General features: G+C 41.5%; 1 protein-coding gene across 7 annotated transcripts in view; it reads left to right on the top strand.

Annotated features, from left to right (window-relative positions):
* Nucleotides 1-23,434, top strand: part of arhgap17a (Rho GTPase activating protein 17a) — a 191,558-nt gene that overhangs the window by 76,906 nt on the left and 91,218 nt on the right. For 4 of the 7 annotated variants that reach the window (XM_059979887.1, XM_059979888.1, XM_059979882.1 and 1 more), the window contains exons 2-3: nucleotides 520-559; nucleotides 22,039-22,143. In XM_059979887.1, coding sequence (XP_059835870.1) covers nucleotides 546-559; nucleotides 22,039-22,143 — 119 coding nt within the window. In that variant the 5' untranslated portion in view covers nucleotides 520-545. Of the gene's footprint in view, nucleotides 1-519; nucleotides 560-8,770; nucleotides 8,854-12,100; nucleotides 12,281-22,038; nucleotides 22,144-23,434 lie in introns of all 7 variants that reach the window. The other 3 variants (XM_059979889.1, XM_059979884.1, XM_059979883.1) reach the window with 2 other exon arrangements.

Below are 23,434 nucleotides of genomic sequence, written 5' to 3'. Positions count from 1 at the left end.
ATTACTCAACCTCTCTGAACCTGTCCCCACTAGTATTGTTGGTAAGATGGGCAGAACAGTGACAAGTGGAATTTATTATGTTGAGTGTTATGGCTTTTGGTGTCCTCCAAAGACTTGCTCTTGGACCCTCCTTTTACTCATCAATGCACTGATCCTTGGCGTTGTCAGTTTCCGGTTGAATATCCATGACTTATGGGTGTATTCCCTTTACTAACTCAGAATTGACACGTTTGTTGTGTTAAATCCAGCACTGAATGAGAGAAAAATTACTCCAAATAGGTTGTATAATATTTTGTGGTGAGCATTCAATAGAATTGTTTAATTTAAATGATTACGACTAATGCATGTTGAGAGTTAGTTGATGAAAGTGTGTTAGAGCTGTACATGAGTAGACTTTTGGAGGGAGAGTTTGCTCAGCAAACGAGAAAAGGCTTCACAAGTTATGGAACACATAACTATGTTTTCTACTCTTCCCAAGAGTTCAGATGTGATTTTAATCATTGGTGCTTTATATTTCAGAGCTGAGAAGACAGAGGTACTTAGCGATGACCTGCTGCAGGTAAAGGCTCTCCTTCTGATTTTGTTATTGTGAGCACTCTTTACAAAACATTAAGTATAATTTTCCTGTATTTAAGGATATACCTGGCATTCTGTTCAAGGGCATTCATTCGATAAGTTTCTTTTGTATAAAAGAAAGTATACTGTAATAAATGTTGGTATTTTCATTTAAGAATTGGCATGAGAGAGATTAACCTTTTGTCATGGACTGTGATCTAGATTCCTGAACCAGAACAAGTTCTGGGTTCCGAAAAGGCAATTTTCAGATCAGCTACTGAAAATTTTCTTTATGCTAACATCAACGAAAAGTAATGGAAGAGTTGTATCATTTTCCTTGTTTTCAATTCTAATTTATCATTCCACTAACTGAGAACAGTTGAGAAGCATTAAGTGGTGGTGGGGTGGTGTCATTGTTAGTACTGTGAGGCTGTCCTTTGCTAGCTAGATTTCTTGAATATAAGCTCTGCCTTGGCTCTACTTGAATTCCACAGGAAATTTAATTCCCAGCTGTTTTCTCCGCATGTAATGCAGCCCTTGAAGACCTTGGAATTTAGAGGGTAAAAGTAAATACAGGAAGGTTGCTGCAATTAGCTTTGGCATCTCATCCACAATAACATGGTTCCTGCACACCTCAAACAAAACATTTCTTGGAGCTTTGTCCTCTGAAGAGCTAGCACTTGAATGATCCTGAAGCAAATAGTAAATCTAAGATCTTTATACCTTAATAAAAATTCATGACTAGTATTCATTTAATTAATCCTTTAAAGAGCTGTGAATATCAGAAGTAAAAGATTTATTTTCTGATTTAGGACATATTGCCAGAAAATTGGCCATTTTACTTACAGGCTTTTCCAGTAACTTGGGATTTCTAATAAATAAGGTGCTTTTTTTAAACTCAAGAAAACTTTACTTTAAGTATTCTTTACTTGAAGTTAATTATTTTCTTCAGTTCTTGGAAAATTCACATTTTTATTAAGATTAGAACTACTCCTACTAGAGTATTCCAATAAACTTTACAAAACCCTGAATGTAGAAAGACTGCTTTTGGCTGAATCAGTGCCTTTGTAGGTTGCAGATTTGCTTGGTTTATCAATCAGAGGAAGCACATACTTGGGAGTGTTTCCCCTCCAAAACCAAGCTGATTTGTTCCAAAGACAGTTGCCTTAAGTTCATTGAATCAAGACTGACAATGAAATGCTTGTGTTTCAGTTTGTATGCAACTCTTGTTTGCCATTTATTTTTTTCTCCTTGCACTCATTGTCCCTATCCTTTATCTCAGTGTATCATCCTCTCCCCTATCTTTATCATTAATAGTAAAATGTTGACATGCAGACCTGCAGTAAATTAACAAACATCATCCATTCATTATTTAGGTTGTGGGGTACTTTTGTCCTTCTTGAGGATATAAATTTCACACTCCTAAAGCAAGGTCACCATCCAGTTTAAAGCTATATTCCTTCCTGATAGTTTTTTAAACTTTCCTGTTTCATTCATCTAGTACTTTCTTGACTTCCTTGCTGAGATATCATACCCCTTAATGCAATTTACTGTCCAATGGAAATCTTCTCCGTTACTTGTCCAAATTTGATGCTTGGATTCAAATTCTAAGCTCTTGACATTTGTTAACAGTAGAATCCTGGATCTACTAGTAGATCCAGGATTCTACTCAGTAGAACAGAGTGATCTAGGAATAATAGTGCATAGTTCCCTGAAGGTGGAATCTCATGTGGATAGGGTGGTGAAGAAAGCTTTTGGTATGTTGGCCTTTATAAAATCAGAGCATTGAGTATAGGAGTTAGGATGTAATGTTAAAACTGTACAAGGCATTGGTAAGGCCGAATTTGGAGTATTGTGTACAGTTCTGGTCACCGAATTATAGGAAAGATGTCAACAAAATAGAGAGAGTACAGAGGAGATTTACTAGGATGTTACCTGGGTTTCAGCACCTAAATTATTGGGAAAGATTGAACACTTTATTCTTTATTCTTTGGAGTGTAGAAGGTTGAGGGGGGACTTGATAGAGGTATTTAAAGTTATGAGAGGGATAGATAGAGTTGATGTGGATAGGCTTTTTCCTTTGAGAGTAAGGGAGATTCAAATGAGAGAACATGAGTTGAGTCTTCAGGGGCAAAAGTTTAAGGGTAACATGAGGGGGAATTTCTTTACTCAGAGAGTGGTAGCTGTGTGGAATGAGCTTCCAGCAGAAGTTGTAGAGGCAGGTTTGGTATTGTCACTTAAAACAAAATTGGATAGGTAAATGGACAGGAAAGGAATGGAGGGTTATGGTCTGAGTGTGGGTCAGTGGGATTAGGTAAGATTAAGTGTTCGGCATGGGCTAGAAGGGCCGAGATGGCCTGTTTCCGTACTGTAATCGTTATATGGTTAAATTGTCACTGAGAACTTCAATTATATATTGAATTTTTCTAAAGTAATAAATATATCTGCATTAAAATTGAATCATTTTTACTTTTTTGTGTGCTTGAAATATTGTGAGTATTTGCTAGTTTCGAGTAGTATGCATGAGATTTAAAATGTGAGGAGTACCTTTTAGAAATATTTGGTGGGCTTGAGATATGGTAGTTTATTAAGCACTTGGCAAACGACTAGAAAAAGATGTGAGGTTTAAGCGCAGTGGACATTGTTGGAGTGGAGAGTTTGAGGCCTTGGCTCAAGAGGCCTCAGTGAAGAAAGATGGAGGCTAAGTGAAGTTTCTGGTAAGTTTCTTTCCTTCTTTTTTTCTCTGTCTATTATTACCTGTCTAGAGTAATGAGAATGGAAGCAGGATCAGTGGTATGTACTTCATGTCAGATGTAGGTGATCTGGAAAACCTAATCTCCTTGATAGCTACATCTGCATGAGTGTTTAGGACCATAGAACAATACAGCACAGAAAAAGGCCTTCTGGCCCTTCTTGGTTGTGCCGAACCATTTTTCAGTCTAGTCCCACTGACCTGCACCTGTCAAAGTTTTTCTTAAATGTTAAAAGTGAGCCCGCATTTACTACTTCATCTGGCAGCTCATTTCACACTCCCACCCCTATCTGTGTAAAGAAGCCCCCCCAATGTTCCCTTTAAACTTTTCCCCCTTCACCCTTAACCCATGTCCTCTGGTTTTTTCTCCCCTAGCCTTGTAGACATCGTGTATCTTGTATTTACTCTGAATGCCCACAGGAAAATGAAACTCAAGGTTCTATATGGAGACTTGCAATGCCTTGTCCAAGTATTTAGGCTCCAACCCTTTGTTTACATAAATAAGTATTGCAACCAGGGATTTTGATCAGTTTAACTGAGTTTTTTTTGTGAATCATCCACCTTTTTGCCCCAGTACAGCCCAAAAAACAGGGAAAATTGTAAAGAATGAAAATCTAGAAGTTAAAAAACTGCAATGTATCAGTTCAGAAGTATTCCTCGCCCTTTGCTTGGTACTTTGCTGAACCATTTCTCACAGCTGTTACAGCCAGTAGTCTCACAAACATGAGAAAATCTGCAGATAACTGGAAATCCAGAGCAACTCCCACAAAATGCTGGAGGAACTCAGTAGGCCAGGCAGCATCTATGGACATTTCAGGTTGAAACATTTTATCAGAACATTGGTAAAGGGTCTTAGCCCAAAACATCGAATGTTTACAGCCAGTACTCTTTTTTTGGATAAGACTCTATTTGCTTTATACAATGTGATGGAGCAAGATTAACCCATTCCTCCTTGCAAAATTGCTCAAGCTGTGCCAGGTTAGTTGGGGAGCAGCCTTATACGGCAATTTTCAGGTCTTGTCAGAGATGTTTGATCAGGTTGTCAGGACTCTGGGCCACTAAGACTTCGATTTTCTTCATTTGAAGCCACTCCATTGTTGCCCTGGCAGTGTGCTTTGGGTCGTTGGCCTATTGAAAGATAAACTTCCTCCCCTTTCTGGCAGAGGCTAGCAGGTTTTTATCCAGGATCTCTCTGTAATTGGCAGCATTAATTTTCCATCAGTCCTGACCAGATTTTCAGTATCTGCTGCTCTAAAGCTTCCCCATAACATGATCTTCATTCTTTAACTAGAGCACAGCGCAGTACAGGCTCTTCAGTCCTCGATGTTGTGCCAACCTATATATTCCTTTAAAAAAAAGTTTTTTTAAAAAAGTACAAAACCCACACTACCCCATAATCCTCTATTTTTCTTTCATCCTGAAAGAGCTTGTCCAAGAGGCTCTTAAATACCCCTAATGTTTTAGCCTCCAATACCATAATTGGCAAGTCATTCCAGGCACCCACAACCCTTTGTTTAAAAAAACTTACCCCTGATGTCTCCCCTAAACTTCCCTCCCTTAACTTTGTACATATGCCCTCTGGAATTTGCTATTCATGCCCTAGGAAACAGGTGCTGGCTATTCACCCTATCTATGCTTTTCATAATCTTGTAGACCTCTATCAAGTCCCCTCTCATCCTTCTATGCTCCAAAGAGAGAAGTCCCAGCTCTGCTAATCTTGCCTCATAAGAATTGTTTTCCAATCCAGGCAACATCCTGGTAAATCTCCTCTGTACCCTCTCCATAGCTTCCACAGCCTTCTTATAATGAAGTGACCAGAACTGAACACAATAGTAAGTGTGGTCTCACCTGAGATTTGTAGAGTTGCAACATGACCTCTCTACTCTTGAACTCAATTCCCCTATTAATGAAGCTTAGCGTCCCATAGACCTTCTTAACTACCCTATCAACCTGTGCAGTGACCTTAAGGGATGTATGGATTTGAACCCCAAGGTCCCTCTGTTCATCCACATTCTTAAGTAACTGACCATTAACTCTGTACTCAGCTTTCTGGTTTGTCCTTCCAAAATGCATCACCTCACACTTATCCGGATTCTTTTATTATTATCGGCCACTTTTCTGCCCAACTCTGCATCCTGTCTATATCCTCTTGTAACCTTCAACAACCTACAGCTTCATCCACAACTCCTCCAATCTTTGTGTCATCCACAAACTTACTCGCCCATCCTTCCGCCTCTTTATCCAGGTCATTTATAAAAAATCACAAAGAGCAGGGATCCCAGGACAGATCCTTGCGGCACTCCACTAGTCACCGATCTCCGGGCAGAATACTTCCCTTCCACTACTACCCTCTGCTTTCTCCTGTAAGCCATTTTTTTTATCCAAACAGCCAAGTTCCACTGATCCCATGCCTCATGACTTTCTGGATGAGTCTCTCGTGGGGGACCTTGTCAAATGCCTTGCTAAAATCAATGTAGACCACATCTACTGCTCTACCCTCATCAATTTCTTTTGTTACCTCTTCAAAAAACTCAGTTAGGCTCGGGATGCACGACCTTCCCTTCACAAAGCCTGTTAACTATTCTTGAGTAGACTGTACTTCTCCAAATGCTTGTGAATCGTAACCTTAAGAATCCTTTCCAATAGTTTGCAGACCACCTACTTAAGACTCACTGTTCTATGGTTCCTAGGATTCTCCCTATTAACTTTTTTAAACAAGGGAACTATATTTGCCACTCTTCAATCCTCTGGCACCTCCCCCTGCAGCTGAAGAGGATTCAAAGATCATAGTAACTGCTCCAGCAATCTCTTCTCTCACTTCCCACAGCAACCTGGGGTATATCATGTTGGGCCCTGGGGACTTATCAATCTTGTTGTTTTTAAGAAGATCTTACACTTCTTCCTTAATCTCCACATTGTCCAGCACACAGGCCTGTTCTATTTTGACCTCACCCTGATCAAGGTCCTTTTCACTTGTGAATTCTGAAGCAAAGTATTCATTTAGGACCTCCCCAACCTCCTCCATCCCCAGGCACATGTTGCCCTCTTTATCCTTCAGCGGCTCCACCTTCATTCTTGTCATCCTTCTGTTCTTCACATACGCATAGAATGCCTTGTGATTCTCCTTAATCCTACATGCCAAAGCCTTCACATGCCCCTTTTGAGCTCTCCTAAGTCCTTTCTTAAGCTCCTTCCCGGCTACCCTATATTTCTCTCGAGCCCCTCCTGCTTCTTATATCTAACATGTGCTTCCTTCTTCCTCTTGATGGGTTGCTTCACATGTTTCGTCAGCTACGGTTCCTCTTTCGTACCATTTTTTCCTTGTCTCAGTGGGACAAACCTATCCTGAACCCAGCATAAGTAGTCCCTAACTTCCTCCACATTACTTCTGTGCTTTTACCCTTGAACATCTGTTTCCAATTTACTCTCACTAGTTCCTGCCTCATCCCTTCATAGTTAGCTCTTCCCCAGTTTAAGCACTTTCCCATTTTGTCTGTTTTTACCCTTTTCCATAGCTATGCTGAAGCTAAGGGAGTTGTGGTCACTCTCACCAAAATGCTCCCCCACCAAGAGGTCTGCTGCCTGACCAGGTTCATTACCCAGTCGGGTGTAATGAGTCAGGATTTACAGTCAGGTTGCTGTTACCTGGTTGATGCATAGTTTTAAATTTACACCACACATACCACTTAGTGTTGAGGCCAAAAAGTTCCACTTTAGTCTCATCCAATCACAAGACATTCTTCCATATCTTTGCAGTATATTCTAAAGCTACATTCACAATAGACTGGATAAATCTGTAACTGAAGCTTTTTCTCTTTTTTTATGTGTCCAGCAACAATGAATATAGAATTGAGTTAGGTTTTATAAACAAACATAAGCGTTTATTAAACTCTGCTCAACAAAAATGAAAAGTAAACAAACGACTAAATTAACCGGAAGTTAACTGCTGTATGGCAATTTAGCAAACAGCCAATATCTGGAATAATTCTTAAAATGGCAGATTTGAATACAGTCTTAAAGTGTTAAATGCGAACACAGTCTTAAAATGTAAATTCGAAAGTCCAGGTGATTTATACAGTCAATTAGGAGAGACTTTCCTGAAGTAAAGAATTCCTCGAAGATGTGACATTACTGCTGATCCCAACCGAAATATGCCTTGTCTGAAGGATTCACGATGACGGAAATAAAACAGTTTAAAGGAACTGACCTTTTTATTTTGGAGTATAGACACTGCACCAAAACCTTCCTACTCTTGCAGAAGTTATCTCAGATGCAGGCCATTATTCTTGAACGAAGATTCAATAAGGTTGATCCTTCATAAAACCGCCGAACGACACCAACTTTACTCGAACCTTTGGGTTCCCATACTTCAGTAAAGTCTTCACTCTCCAATACTTAGATTTTAAAATCAAATCAAAGGTATATCAAACAAAACTGGCAGCGATTGGCGAATCTGCCGGCAAAACAATTCTGTACTTTACAATAGAAAGTAAAACTCCACTTTAAAACGAAATTGCGTCATGAGACAAATACGCAGCATAACAAAGTAACTGATGAATTAAACGACGAATCAACTGCGTCACAACAGGGGTTTCCCGTTATATACCTGTTGAGAACATGTCATCACGTGACTTCACACTGACTGGAAAATTACGTCAGTCCACCATCACAGGACCTTTGCATCATGCTCACAAGATACTCAATTACATCATGGTCATAAGGCAGTCACAAGATACCCACGGGGTATGCAGCAGTTTTGACCCCCTGTCCACACTGAAACGGCGTTTTCCTCCCCCGAAAATGGAGCTTTTCTAAAATGCCCTCCAGAGTGTAAATTTGAAAACGCCAATTGGGCAGAGTAGTGTGGACAAGGTAACCAGAGATTTTTAAATACGCTGTCATGATGTGTCAGAACAGATGGTGGTGGCAGTGCGGCATTTCATTGTCTTCTTGAACGCAACCCCCCCCCCCACCACGCAACCTAACGATCTTAGAGCAGACAACAACAAGACAGAAGTCAGAAGAGTTAGAAATATACTCACCAAATACTTTGACCCATAACTTACTGAATAAGTAAGTATTTATTTTGCCTTGTTTTCTGTTCTTGCTAGTATGAAGGTGGTTTACCTTTTTATGCAAGTACTTCTCTGATAGATGTGTATCAGCCTAATGTAACATTGTATGGAAGTACAAGATAACAGTGATGCAGACATGTTTTATACATTTGACAAGGTGCTTTATTAATGCAACAGAGTTAGTCAGTTTTTCAATGTTCGTCATACTGTCCGTGAACTCCTTGTCCGCTGCCTCCATATGCTCCAGTAGTTTTAAGTCCTCCTGCATGAGAGCCAACTGCTGTCTGTCATTTGGCAATTTCTTTTTAAGTTTTTCTAGTCTGTAACTGCACAAACACGCACTTTCACAGGGAGATTCGACACCAAGTATGTCGCTTGTTTTCTGTAGATGTGTCCTGCACCTGCCCAGTAGGAGAAGATTCGTCCAAATACCCATTTTAATGTGGACGGAGGTATCTTCAAACACGTTTGGTATGGACGCCTATCGTTTTTACGTGAAACTGGCGTTTTCAAAATTATGTGGTCTAGTGTGGACGTAGCCTAAGTGACACTTTCCGAGTATGTTCATTGCCTTTGAGATGAGTTTGGACCCTTCCCCAGATTTGTGGTTCTCTGACTTGCCTTGAATGCTCTTTTGTCTTCATTTTGGTATGGTCTGTTGAAAATTGACTGTACTGTTGGACCTTACAGAGAGAGGGTGTATTTATTCTTCAGAATTCATTGAAACCAAGTCATTCAATTTTCTATATTAACAAATTGGGTGAGTCGGTAAGGTAATAGAGAGTATTGTAACTGAGGAAAGTTAGTATAGTAATTACCAAGGGGTGAACACTTCTTCAGCCTCACGGTTTTGGCTCTTAATTTTTAGTAAATTGTTGACAGGTATTTTCTTTTGATTTGATATGTTATACAATGTTTTGTAGATGAGCTCAAAAATCCTACTTCAATTTTTTTGTTGTTGTTTAGTTGAGTCCAACACTTCGTGATCTCATGGACCATAGGGTCCATTGGGTTTTTGAGGCAAGATATGGAAGCAGAATGCCAGGCTCTTCCTCCCTGCTGCCCAGGTTAGGACCCAGCTGGGTTTAGTGCTGATGACACTACACCACCAGCTGGCCCACAATATATTTTAAATTTCAAAAAAATGAGACAGTAAAGTGTGAAAATAATTGAGGGGAGTGAATACTCTTTCAAGACACTGTATATGTAGTTTGATAATACATTTACTTTGAACTTTGTTAGAGAACTAGAGGTGCAGCTGGGTGACCTTCAGCTCATAAGAGAGAATTTGGAGGTGATAGATATGAGCTATGTAGAGGTTGTTACCGCTTAGCTGCAGGGGGCAGGTAGCTGGGAGATTATCAGGAGAGGGAAAGGGAATAGGCAGACAGTGTAGAGTACTATTCTAGCTATTCCCCTCAGTAACATATATAATGATTTGGATACTGTTGGGGAGGATGACCAACCAGGGGAAACCCACAACAACTAGGTCTGACACTGAGTCTGGTTTGTTGCTCAGAAGGGAAGGGGGGGAAGGAGTGCAATAATGGTGATTGGAGATTCAATAGTCAGCAGAGCAGACAGGAAATTCTGTGGTTGTGAAAGCGACTCCCAGATGGTATGTTGCCACCCAGGTACCAGGTCAGAGACATCTGGGGTCCACAGCTTTCTACCGGTGGATGGAAAGGGGGGAGCAACCAGAAGTCATGGTACATCTTGGTACCACACATAGGTGGGCAAAACAGTGATGTCCTGAAGAGAGAATATACGGAGCTAGATAGGAAGCTGAAAAGCAGGACCTCAATGATTGTAATCTCTGGATTGCATCTGTGCCGCACACCAGTGAGAGTAAGAATAGATAGATTTGGCAGAGAAATGTGTGGCTGAGGAAATGGTGCAGGGGGCAAAGTTTCAGATTTGTGGATCCTTGGCATTTCTTATGAGAATATGCCCTGTACAAAATATTTGGGTTACACCTGAACTTGTGAGGGGCCAATATCTTTGCGGGCAGATTAGCTAGAGCTGTTGGGGAGGATTTAATTGTTTACCTGGGAGATAGGACCACAGTGATAAGTCTGAAGATGGGGCATGTGGTGTACAGGTAGATGCAGCATGTAGAGTTCCTGTGAGAAAAGATAGGCAGTTGATAGTGCAAAATAGTAGTCAGTGGCATGGGTTAAAGTATGTCTATTTAGGACAAGGGTGATGAGCTTGGAGCATGAGTCAGCACATGGAACTTGAACTAGTGTTTTGACCATTTTGGAGACTTGGCTGTCACAAGTGCAGGAGTAGCTGCTAGATGTTCTGGTGTTTAGATATTTCAGAAAGAACAAGGAGGGAGGTTAGAGGGATGGGGGAGTGATACTGGTAATTGGAGGTACTGTCAGAATTGCAGAAGGGATGATGTTGTGAAGGGATTGTCCACTGAGTCAGTGTGGGTGGAAATCAGTAAAAGGAAGGGATTACCCTGGGAATTACAGATCAGAGTCTTACTTCAGTGCTGGTCAGATATCACTGGGCAATGAAGATATTGTTTCCTGAATATTTTCGGGTTTATTTTATGGATTTTAGGATGTTGGTCACAAAAATCACCATGAAATTTCCCTGTCATACACAATTTTTTCTTTGAAATTGCCTATATTTGTTCTTTCAATTCATAATACAAGTCAATTAAAGTGTTGCCCACAATGTAAGCTGAAAGATTTTCTGTCTTGCAGGTGCTGCATGGCAGGACAGGTTTTAGAAAGGCTATAAAAGCATCACCTACACACCATTCTATGCATTGCACTTAAATGTATATTGGTTTGAGATCGCGTTGATGCGGGTGCTCTGTATGCTCAGCGCATATTGTGTGTACTCATTATAATAAAGTATAAGGGGTATCAAGGGTAAATGTGATAGCAAAATATCTCCAATGTTACAACAGCCATGATATTTTTTATTATATTTGTGGTGAGTATACATTTAAATCTCAAAGACGGTGCATGGCTCCTCTTACTAAGAAAGTCTATGAGCTCTACTTTGGGTATAAAATTGGCGACCAAGACAAAGCCTGGACTCCTCACAGTGCACAACATGCACTATCAATCTTGGAGCTTGACTCAATGCCATTCACTATCATGGTATGGCAAGAGCAGAAGGATCAAGTGACAGACTGCTACTTCTTTCTGACCAGTGTGTCTGGTTTCTCTGTTAAAAACAAGAAATCCACTGAATACCCCAAGTCAAGTCAAGTCACTTTTATTGTCATTTTGACCATGACAGCTGGTAGTAAAAATGAGACAATGTTTTTTGGGACCATGGTGTTACATGACACATTACAAAAACTAGGGTGAACTACGTAAACAACACAGAGAAAAAAAAACACACAACTACACTAGACTACAGACCTACCCAGGACTGCATAAAGTGCACAAAACAGTGCAGGCATTACAATAAATAATAAACAGGACAATAGGGCCTGGTGTCAGGCCAGGTGCTGGGTATTAAGGAGTCTGATAGCTTGGGGGAAGAAACTGTTACATAGTCTGGTCGTGAGAGCCCGAATGCTTTGGTGCCTTTTCCCAAATGGCAGGAGGGAGAAGAGATTGTATGAGGAGTGCATGGGGTCCTTCATAATGCTGTTTGCTTTGCGGATGCAGAGTGTAGTGTAAAAGTCTGCGATGGCAGGAAGAGAGACCCCCATGATCTTCTCAACTGACCTTACTATCCGCTGCAGGGTCCTGCGATCCGAGATGGTGCAATTTCTGAACCAGGCAGTGGTGCAGCTGCTCAGGATGCTCTCAATACAACCCCTGTAGAATGTGATGAGGATGGGAGATGGAATTTCCTCAGTCTTCGCAGAAAGTAGAGATGCTGCTGGGCTTTCTTTGCTATGGAGCTGGTGTTGAGGGACCAGGTGAGATTCTCCGCTAGGTGAACACCAAGAAATTTGGTGCTGTTAACGATCTCTACCGAGGAGTCGTTGATGTTCAGTGGGGAGTGGTTGCTCCATACCTCCCTGAAGTCAACAGCCATCTCTTTTGTTCACATTCAGAGACAGGTTGTTGGCTCTGCACCAGTCCATTAGCCGCTGCTCCTGTAAGCTGTCTCATCATTTTTGCTGATGAGACCCACCATGGTCGTGTCATCGGCAAACTTGATGGTGTGGTTCGAGCTGTGTGTTGCAGCACAGTTGTGGGTCAGCAGAGTGAACAGCAGCGGACTGAGCACACAGCCCTGGGGGGACCCTGTGCTCAGTGTGATGGTGTTGGAGATGCTGCTCCCGATCTGGACTGACTGAGGTCTCCCAGTCAGGAAATCTAGGATCCAGTTGCAGAGGGAGGTGTTCAGGCCCAGTAGGCTCAGCTTTCCAATCAGTTTCTGAGGGGTGATTGTGTTGAATGCTGAACTGAAGTCTATTGAACGTTGTCAAGTTAGGTAAGGGAGAAATGCAAAGAGACCTAGGAGTCCTAGTTCACCAGTCAATGAAGGTGAATGAGCAAGTGCAACAGGCAGTGAAGAGGGCAAATGGAATGTTGGCCTTTGCTACAAGGGGAATTGAATACAAGAGCAAGGATGTTCTTTTGCATTTGTACAGGGCCCTGGTGAGACCACACCTGGAATATTGTGTACAGTTTTGGTCTCCAGGTTTAAGGAAGGACATTCTGGCAATTGAGGAAGTGCAGCGTAGATTCACTAGGTTGATTCCTGGGATGGCAGGGCTGTCTTACGCAGAGAGATTGGAGAGATTGGGCTTGTACACGCTGGAATTGAGGAGATTGAGAGGGGATCTGATTGAAACGTTTAAGATAATTAAAGGATTTGATACGATTGAGGCAGGAAATATGTTCCAGATGTTGGGAGAGTCCAGTACCAGAGGGCATGGATTGAGAATAAGAGGTCAGTTATTTAAAACAGAGTTGAGGAAGAGCTTCTTCTCCCAGAGAGTTGTGGAGGTGTGGAATGCACTGCCTCGGAAGACGGTGGAGGCCAATTCTCTGGATGCTTTCAAGAAGGAGCTGGATAGATATCTGATGGATAGGGGAATCAAGGGATATGGGGACAAGGCAGGGACTGGGTCAGGGGTCAGCAACCTTTACCACTGAAAGAGCCACTTGGACCCGTTTCCCACAGAAAAGAAAACACTGGGAGCCGCAAAACCCGTTTGACATTTAAAATGAAATAACACTGCATACAACGTTTTTTTTTGCCTTTATGCTATGTATAAACAAACTATAATGTGTTGCATTTATGAAATTGATGAACTCCTGCAGAGAAAACGAAATTACATTTCTGCATGCAACAAAAACATTTTGAACTCCGAAAAAAAGACGTTGGGTTGAAGGTTACTTTTAAGTAAAATACTCAACGTCTATTTGAGTCCTTCTTGTATTTACGAAAAACGCCAAACTTAAATTTGCCGCCAGCAGCAAACCAAAAATAACATCAGCCAGCTGTCAGCCTGAAAAATAAAAGGACTATTTCACTGAACAATGAAAAAATATGAATATACATAAAATAATAGGCAATTAAAATATTTATCATACTTGGTTAATGGGATTTCTGCTCCTGGACCTCAGCGCACAGCGTCTGCACATCAGGGCTGTATGACGTCACCTTCATCTTTACACAGGATCGCAAGCTGTCATCTGTGAGGCGTGCGCGATGTTTGTTTTTAATAAAGTTCATGTTGGAGAACACCTGCTCACATACATATGTGGATCCAAAGATCGACAGGACTCCAAGCGCATACTTTTTCATGTTTACATAAATGTCGGGCATAGCATTCCATGTTTCGAACACAAGTTTGTCCGGTTTTGGAAGGTTTTCAATATCACTCCATTTGTGATTCTGAGCAAGAACGGCCTTCTGACGGGCAACATCTTCAAGGTCTGCTGTCAAGCGTCTAAACTTGGACAGCCATATGTCTTTGTCGGCTATGTCGGCCAGTTCCATCTCAAGATCAGGTTGACTCACACCTGCCAATGCAGTCGTATTCAGTAGGGAAGGATCGATGCTTAAGGGAGTGACCGGGAAGGATAATGTGTTTTTTCCCTCTCTGAACTCACAGAAGCGTTTCCCAAACGATGTTTGCATTGCGATGATTGCAGAATGTAAATACTCCGAATTTATCATGTCGTGACCTTGTTTGAACTCTCTCAAATTGGGGAAGTGAGACAATGTGCCTTTCTGTAAATCTCTGGCAAGCACTGTCAACTTGCACTCGAATGCCAAGACATCCTTCAACATGTGCAGGGCTGTACGTCCTTACCCCGTTGAAGAGCTGTGTTCAGCGTGTTCAGGTGCGCTGTCATGTCTACCATGAAGTGTAGCTTTTCCAGCCACTCTGGCTGTTCCAGCTCAGGAAAGGTGAGCCCTTTGCTGCCCAGGAAAGTTTTCACTTCTTCCAGACACGCGACAAAGCGTTTCAGCACCTCCCCTTTGGACAGCCACCGGACTTTGTTGTGCAGCAGGAGATCAGAATATGCGCTTTCCATCTCGTCCAGTAACAAACGGAATTGACGGTGATTTAAACTTTTTGCCATTATTTTATTGACAATCTGAATGACAACATCCATTACTTCTGTGCATTCCGGAGGAAATGTTTGAGCGCACAGTGTCTCTTGGTGCAAGATGCAGTGAAAAGTCAGCAGCTTTCTGTCCAGCGACTTCTGCAGTAAAGCCACAAATCCCTTGTGCGTTCCCGTCATATTCGGCGCCCCATCAGTAGCTACTGACACCAGATGGGTGGTCTTTATTCCTTTGGCTCTTAAACAATTCAAGACAGCCTCACAGATGTCCTCCCCCCGTGTTTGGTCTTTTAGAGGTATCAACTCAATCAGTTCTTCCTGTGGCCCGGCAGAGTTTACATACCGGCAGAACAACGCTATTTGTTCAATATCACCTTTGTCTTTAGACTCGTCACAGGCAATCGAGTAGGCCACAGCTGAATTGATGTCTTTAATTTGCTGTCTTGTGATGTCTTCTGCCATTTTTATGGTTCTGTCTTTGACAGTCTTTGCAGAGAGGGGCATATCCCTGATTTTCTGCACAATTTCACTCTTGTTTTTAAAGTCCGTGAATAGATGTTCTGAAATCTTAATGAAAGATTCTTTTATATATTCACCATCTGTAAACTGCTTCCCGTGCCTGACTATTTCCTGAGCGGCAATATAACTGGCGTATGTCGTTGATTTTCCAGACTTCATCCATTTCTGGAAATGATTTTTGCTCAGATCAACCTTCCGCATCAGTTCCGAAACGGCTTTTTTTCTCTCATCTCCATCCAGATATTTTTGAGCAAAGGCTGCGTGTTTACTCTGGAAATGCCTTGCGACATTTGACTTTTTGTTGTTTGCTAGTTTCTCATTGCATATTAAGCATACCGGTAAACCAGTCTCGTCAACAGTGAAAGCAAATGAATCTGTCCACGTATCATTAAACGTTCTGTTTTCTTCAGTCACTTTTCTTTTTTTAGAATTCTCCATAGTTGGCTTACCTTGGATCGAAAAATTAAAGAAATCGCGCACTGGCGGGTGTCAGGTATTGGCAGTGGTGACGTATATTAATAGCGATAAAAACACGTTGTAGCGGTGTGCTCACGCAGTCAGTAAACTGCAGTCGAATAACTTTATTCGAACTAAACAGCCTTGCTTTTAAGCCTCCCTCAACCCAGCCCCCATGGACGCAGATGCTGCAAAAGACGCGTACTCACAAACCCCCGTAGGCTATCTCCCTTAGCCGGAATGCTGGCTAATTGTGAGGAAATGTGTCGCCACACTTAGATTGTACAAGATCACCATAATCTTCAAATTTAGAATTACATTTCAAAAGCTAACAAACTAACATAAAATACATTTTAATTAAATACTGACCAATTATTTCCCAAAGCCACAGGGAGCCGCAGCACAGAGGTGAAAGAGCCACAAATGGCTCGGGAGCCGCAGGTTGCCGACCCCCGGACTGGGTATTGATAGTGAATGATCAGCCATGATCTCAGAATGGCGGTGCAGACTCGAGGGGCCGAATGGTCTACTTCTGCACCTATTATCTATTGTCTATAACAGCATCCGAATGTATGTGTCTTTTTTGTCCAGGTGGAGGGTGATGGCAATAGCATCATTTGTTGAGCGGTTGGGACGGTACGCAAACTGTAGGGGGTCCGGTGAGGGGGGCAGCAGGGTCTTGATGTGCCCCATGACAAGCCTCTCGAAGCACTTCATGATAATGATTGATGTGAGTGCAACAGGACGGTAGTCATTTAGGCAGGACACTGAAGACTTCTTCGGCACAGGGACAATGGTGGCGGCCTTGAAGCACGTTGGAACAATGACGCTGCTCACGGAGATGTTGAAGAAGTTAGTGAGAACATTTGCTAGCTGGTCTGCACATCCTCTGAGCACTCTACCAGGAATGTTGTGTGGTCCAGCAGCCTTCCATGGGTTGACTGTACACAGGGTTCTTCTCACATCAGCTACGGTGAGACACAGCACCTGGTCATTTGTAGGAGGGGTGGACTTCCTCGCCGCCACATCATTTTCCACCTCAAAATGGGCGTAGAAGTTATTCTGTGCATCTGGGAGTCTCCCTTCAGCCAGGAGATCTGTGCCGCATGATGATAGTCTTCCAATACTAAAGCCACCAGAGACATGACGTCTAAAGGAGGCAGACGAAGATGCCATAATGCATGAGTCAGGGGTGGAACATGACACTAATACCGATACAGATCTTGATTCCTTTACGTCAAGTGAGTCTCATCTGTTAACTGTCTGAGTTAAATGACCTGGTCAGAGACTTGGGTTTGTCAAAGGCTGAAGTAGAATTACTGGGTTCAAGTCTGCAAGGATGGAATCTGCTGTCACCAAGCACAAAAATTTCCATGAAGGATTTCGATATTTGGACAGATGTTTCCCAGAATAACTGATGCCAAGGTTAAGGAAGGCATTTTTGTTGGTCCACAAATCAAACAGGTCATCAATGACAGGCAACTCAAAGAACTTCTAGTGGGACTGGAGAAAATCATGTTTAAGGCATTCAAGGATGTTGTTGAATTTTTCTTGACAACTACAAAGCACCAATTGCTTGCAGCTATTTGACAACATGTTTCAAGCATACAAAACCATGAAATGCAACATGTCACTAAAGATTCATTTCCTGCATTATCTTTCTATCATAACCAAAAAAAAATTATGAGGAAGCAACACTTCTGAAAAAAAATTTGCTGTGTTACTGGAGAAGATACCTAGAGACTGGATTTACCAGCGTTTTGAGAAGCATGGTTTGATTAGAGATAGACAGCATGGCCTTATGAGGGATACCTTAAAGATTAATTTGCAGGTTGAGTCTGTGGTGAGGAAGGCAAATGTGATGTTAGCATTTATATCAAGAGAACTAGAATATAAATGTAAGGATGGAATGTTGATACTTTATAAAGCACCAGTTTAGTCTCAGTTGGTGCCTTGTGAGCAGTTTTGGGCCCCTTATCATAGAAAGGATATGCTGAAAATTGAGAGGGTTCAAAGGAGGTTCATGAAAATGATTCCAGGATTGATCAGTTTGTCTTATGAAGAGTGTTTGACAACTCTGGCCTGTATTCACTGGAATTCAGAAGAGTGACCGAATTGAAATTATTGAATGGTGAAAGACAAACATGAGAAAATCTGCAGATGCTGGAAATCCAAGCAACACACACAAAATGCTGGAGGAATGCAGCAGGTCAGGCAGCATCTATGGAAAATAAATGGTCAACATTTCGGGCTGAAAGCCTTCAGGCAAGACTATAGGAAAAAAAGTTGAGGAGTAGATTTGAAAAGTGGGGGTAACGGAGAGAGAAACGCTAGGAAGTTATTGATTGGACAGAAGGCAGAAGGCCATGGAAGAAAGAAAAATGGTGGGGAGAGTACCAGAGGGAGGTGATGGGTGGGCAAGGAGATAAAATGAGAGAGGGACAAGGGGATAGGAAATGGTATAATAGAAGATACAAAAAGCTTTTTTCAGGTATATATCGGACCACTGGAAAATGCAGCTGGAGAGATAGTAATGGAGGACAAAGAAACAGCAGACAAACACAGTAAGTATTGTGCATCAGTCTTCACTAAGAAAGACACCAGCAGTATGCCAGAAGTTTGAGAGTCAGGTGGCAGAAGTTGCTGTTATTAAGCAGAAGGTTGTTGGGAAGCTGAAAAGCCTGTTACCTTCTAGGTTTCAATAGAATACTTCAAGCTCCAGCAGCAGCCTTTTCTCATATCAGCCCCTTCATTCTGGGAATCAATCCAGTGAATCCCCTCTGATCTGCATTAAATGCAATTATATCCCTCAAATAAGGAGACCAAATTCTACACAATACTTTAGATGTGTTACAGTGTGTACACTTGCAGATAGTCCCCATCTCTGTCATGGATATATGACTTGCATGGTTAAGTGTCGGACTATCAATAAGTAGTCATCACAACTCCCCACCCCAAGTCTGTGAGCTTTCAGTGGGTTCCAGAGCAGGAGTTCCTTGTGACAGTAGGAATGAGTTTCGATAACCATCTGAGCTCGCAAATTGATGAGATGGGAGTTGAAGGACGAGTGAAGTGACATCAGCGGTCATCAGCAAGTCTGGAATTTGAGACCTTGTGTTGAGTAATCAGCATGTTCTAAGATTGATGCTGAGGATTGTGCAAGGCTGGGGGGTGGGGTTCGAATTGGATGTTTGGAAGTTGGGGCCTATTAGCTGAAGCTGAGTCTGCGATCTCTGCAAGTCTCCTGGGGAGATCAAAGCCTAGTGTCTAAAAGCCCAAATCCAAGTCTGTTGGAGGTTAAAGTACTGAGCATGTATGTGTGTGAGAGGGAGGGAAAGGGCTTTTATTGTTTGGCTTGTATTCTGTGTTATTCTGTCAAGCATTATGAACGTGTTATGTTGGCACCAGAACGTCTGGCAACACTTGCGGGCTGCCCTCACCACATCCTCAGGCAATCAACGTATTTCAGTGAATGTTTTGAATTATGTGTGATAAATAAACTTGCATCTTGAAAAAATCTTGAATCTCCTCTAATAAAAACTAGCTTTCTACTTTCCTTAGGAACAATTTGTGTGTACGTGTCACTTTTGTACTTCAGATTCCTGTGAACAGAACTTATACAGTCTCTTTCCATTCAAATAATTTGCTTTTCCATTCACTCTAGCAAAATGAATAATTTCATATTTCTTCATGTTATGCACCATTTGCCAAATTTGTATCCATTTGCTTTATGTGTTTATTGTCCTGCGGACACTGTACTAACAGTTGTATCTTCAGAGTGTGGCAACACACCCAGTCTCTTTATCTCACAAAGTCTGAAGAGCTTTGGCAGTGTGGCATCTCACTAGTTAGAGCTTGCCAAGCTGAAAATTTCCCTTTTATCTACAATGGTATGAGCTTAGCTTGTGGAGTAACTTTTCATTTGACAGCTTGTCAAGTATCTTTCTCTACATTTGAATTTCTCTATAGTTTTTAAAAAAGAGCTATTTGGCCATAAGACAGTGGCCAAAATCTCCCTAGGAGCTTTGACTTCTGATTGTTTATCACTCAATCGAGCAGTATCTCTGATAGAATTTGTTCCCATCTTCTAACATAGCTGAGAGGAGCTGAAACCAATTGTATATGAGTTGGTAGATGGTGAAGTTGTCAGGTAGGGGTTAGTTAATGATTGATCCTGACATTTGATTAGTAACAGTTTTATTTGTAAACACTCAGCTTATACAAACATACTCAAGTAATAGTTAACAGTATTTATAAAAAAAAGATCTAATTCATATTTCCTAATTCGAATTTTGAGGAAAAGTACATAGGCCATTGATAATTATTGTGGTTAAGGCCAAGGGATCCAAGTATGTTGTTCCTTGGAAGTAGCAATGGAAGTCAAGAGGTGGTGAAGTAGGCATCTGGCATGCTTGCCTTTATAGATTGGGAAACAGAATATGAGTGGTCGCCCTTAGAGTATTATGTGCACACAACACACACAAAATGCTGGTGGAACACAGCAGGCCAAGCAGCATCTATAAGAAGGAGCACTGTCAACGTTTTGGGCCGAGACCCTTTGACAGCATTATGTGCAGTTCTGGGAACCATACTATCAGAAGGGTGTGATTGCACTGGAGAGAATGCAGAGGGGATTCAGAAGCCTGGTGCCTGATTGGAGGACTTTAGATATGGCAAGAGATTTATAGGCTGAATTTTTTTCCTTGAAGTGAAGGTGGTTGGAGTAGGGGTGTGATCAGGCAGACGTTTAAAAGATCATGAGAGGCATTGACTGGGTAAATCTGAACACCTTTCTTCTCCACAGTAGAGATATCAAAATCAAGAGGGCATAGGTTTAAGGTCAGAAGAAGGAATATTAAGAGATAGCTGAGAAATAAGTTTTTTTAAACTGGGTGGTTGAGAACTCGAATGGTCTGCCAATGGAAGTGATGAAATCAGATGTAATTACTATGTTTAAGAGGCACTTAGATGAATACTGGTTGGCATGGCATATAAGTAATGTGGGCAGATGGGCTTAGTGGAGATGGACTGAAGGGTCAGTATGGAACTGATGAACCAAAGGTTCTGTCTCCTTGCTGGATGGTTGAATTCTGCAAATCTGATCAAAACTCGGCTCTTTCCCGTAAGCCTGAAAATCATTGTAGACAGCAACCACCATACACCTGTCCATGAATTCATCAAATGGAGAGGACACCAGACCAATGAAACAATGGGCTTCAATTCCTTCTTTTACCTCAGTTACAAAGCAGTGTTTCTTTTGTGCAGTGATACTAAAATTTCATACTGAAATCATTCTGAAAAATCAGTTTTTCTTCCTTGGACCATTCATAAGTCTGAACATATCTTTATTTTTGATTGTTTTGTTCTTACTCATTCTGTAAGGATTCAGGCCCAGAATCCTAAATGCACTGTACAGCTTGTAGGTGAGGAAAAGGCAGTATCATTGGGTGTTAAAGAAGTGGGTAATATAGTGATGGCAGACTGACAGGTAGTCTATAAATTGACACTGTTTCCATGAGTGAAAATAGTTTCCATTTATAAAGTGCCTTTCATGCTATCAGATACACCCAGCACTTGACAATGAATCTTTTTTGAAGTGCAGTCGCTGTTGGAATTTGCAAACAACATACTCCTACAGATAGCAACTTTATTTCATGGTGTTAGAAGAAAGAATAGCCTGACTTTTGGAGTCCTCCCTATTCTTGATCTGGAGCCCAGGGATCACTGTATGGAGCCTCCGTTTAATACTATATTTGAAAGGTAGCAGCTCTGGTATATGGCAGAGCCTTCCAGAATGAACTGATTTAGCGTTGGGAGTGGAGCCAGAATCCATCAACAAACCATTGATGCTTATTTACAAATCTTTCAAATTGCACACTCCAAGATGGCTCTTGGAGCTGATACGAATATTTTGAGGCAAACTCTGTCTTCTTTATTTTGAAAAACTAAGTGCACTTGATGTTTCATTTGCCAGAGATGGTGAGCTGATGCTATCAATCAGATTCAGTCCTGTATGATTCTCTTTATATTCTCACCCTGCATTCTATAGTTTTATAATTCATGAATTTATTAATACCAATCAACCATTTATGTATTTTATGCTCAATTGCAAAATGGAAACGAATAAGGGAGATTAAATTGAAATTTACCATTCTTGTTTCTGCTGTAGATTGAGAAGCGCATGGATACCATCAGGATTATTTCCCATAATATTCATAAAAGACTGTCTGCATGTTTGCAAGTTCAGCTGGGCACGGATGTGGACAAACGATGTGTAAGTAATGCTATCATGTATAACAACAAAGGGAAGTTCCTATTGGTATATTGACCCAATTAAATTTTCTGACTATTGTTGAAGATGACAGCAAATGAGTTTGTGTAAACCTTCTGTTCACTCTAGTAAATAGGAAACCTGAGTGAAACCTTGGCTTACTGAATAAATGGAGATTGAGGATAATGCATTTGGTCATTCTGGCTTGAGACTAAAGAAAATTGGATTTCATAACAGTCTGACAACATGGTAGCAGTAGAAAGAGCTGAAAAACTGGGAGATAGAGCCAGTATCATTGGCATACTTGCCCAGTATGTTTTATGATTTACTAAGGAGCATGGTGTCAGTCAAAAGTAGAAGTAGCCAGCTCTTTCAGAAATTCAATTAATATGCTGCAGAATGAGGAAAGATATTTGAAATTCTTTTCTGACTATGGTGATGCTGTCCAGTCAGACAATAGAGAAAAGCATTACAAGATGGGGACCAATATCCTTGCAGGCAGGTTTACTAGAGCTGTTGGGAGTGGTTTAAACTAATATGGCAGAGGGATGGGAACCAGTATGACAGAGCTGATGATGAGCAAGCAGTTTTATAAGTAGTTAATGGGAGTAATATGAATGTAAGGAAGTACAAAAAATCTGTTTGGATAAAGAATCGGCTTACAGGAAGAAAGCTGAGGGTAGTAGTGGAAGGGAAGTATTCTGCCCGGAGATCGGTGACAAGTGGAGTGTTTCAAGGATCTGTCCTGGGACCCCTGCTCTTTGTGATTTTTATAAATGACCTGGATAAAGAGGCGGAAGGATGGGTGAGGAAGTTTGCGGATGACACAAAGATTGGAGGAGTTGTGGATGAAGCTGTAGGTTGTTGAAGGTTACAAGAGGATATAGAGAGGATGCAGAGTTGGGCAGAAAAGTGGCGGATGGAGTTCAATCTGGATAAGTGTGAGGTGATGCATTTTGGAAGGACAAACCAGAAGGCTGAGTACAGGGTTAATGGTCGGTTACTTAAGAGTGTGGATGAACAGAGGGACCTTGGGGTTCAAATCCATACATCCCTCAAGGTCGCTGCACAGCTTGATAGGATAGTTAAGAAGACCTATGGGATGCTAGGCTTCATTAATAGTGGGACTGAGTTCAAGAGTAGAGAGGTCATGTTGCAACTCTACAAATCTCTGGTGAGACAGCACTTAGAGTATTGTGTTCAGTTCTGGTCACCTCATTATAGGAAGGATGTGGAAGCTATGGAGAGGGTGCAGAGGAGATTTACCAGGATGTTGCCTGGATTGGAAAACAAG

Source organism: Hypanus sabinus, chromosome 9, assembly GCF_030144855.1.
Source record: "Hypanus sabinus isolate sHypSab1 chromosome 9, sHypSab1.hap1, whole genome shotgun sequence".
In the NCBI taxonomy this organism is placed as follows: domain Eukaryota; kingdom Metazoa; phylum Chordata; class Chondrichthyes; order Myliobatiformes; family Dasyatidae; genus Hypanus; species Hypanus sabinus.
Note: the sequence above shows the minus strand (reverse complement) of the source record. Positions and strands in the feature narration are given on the sequence as shown.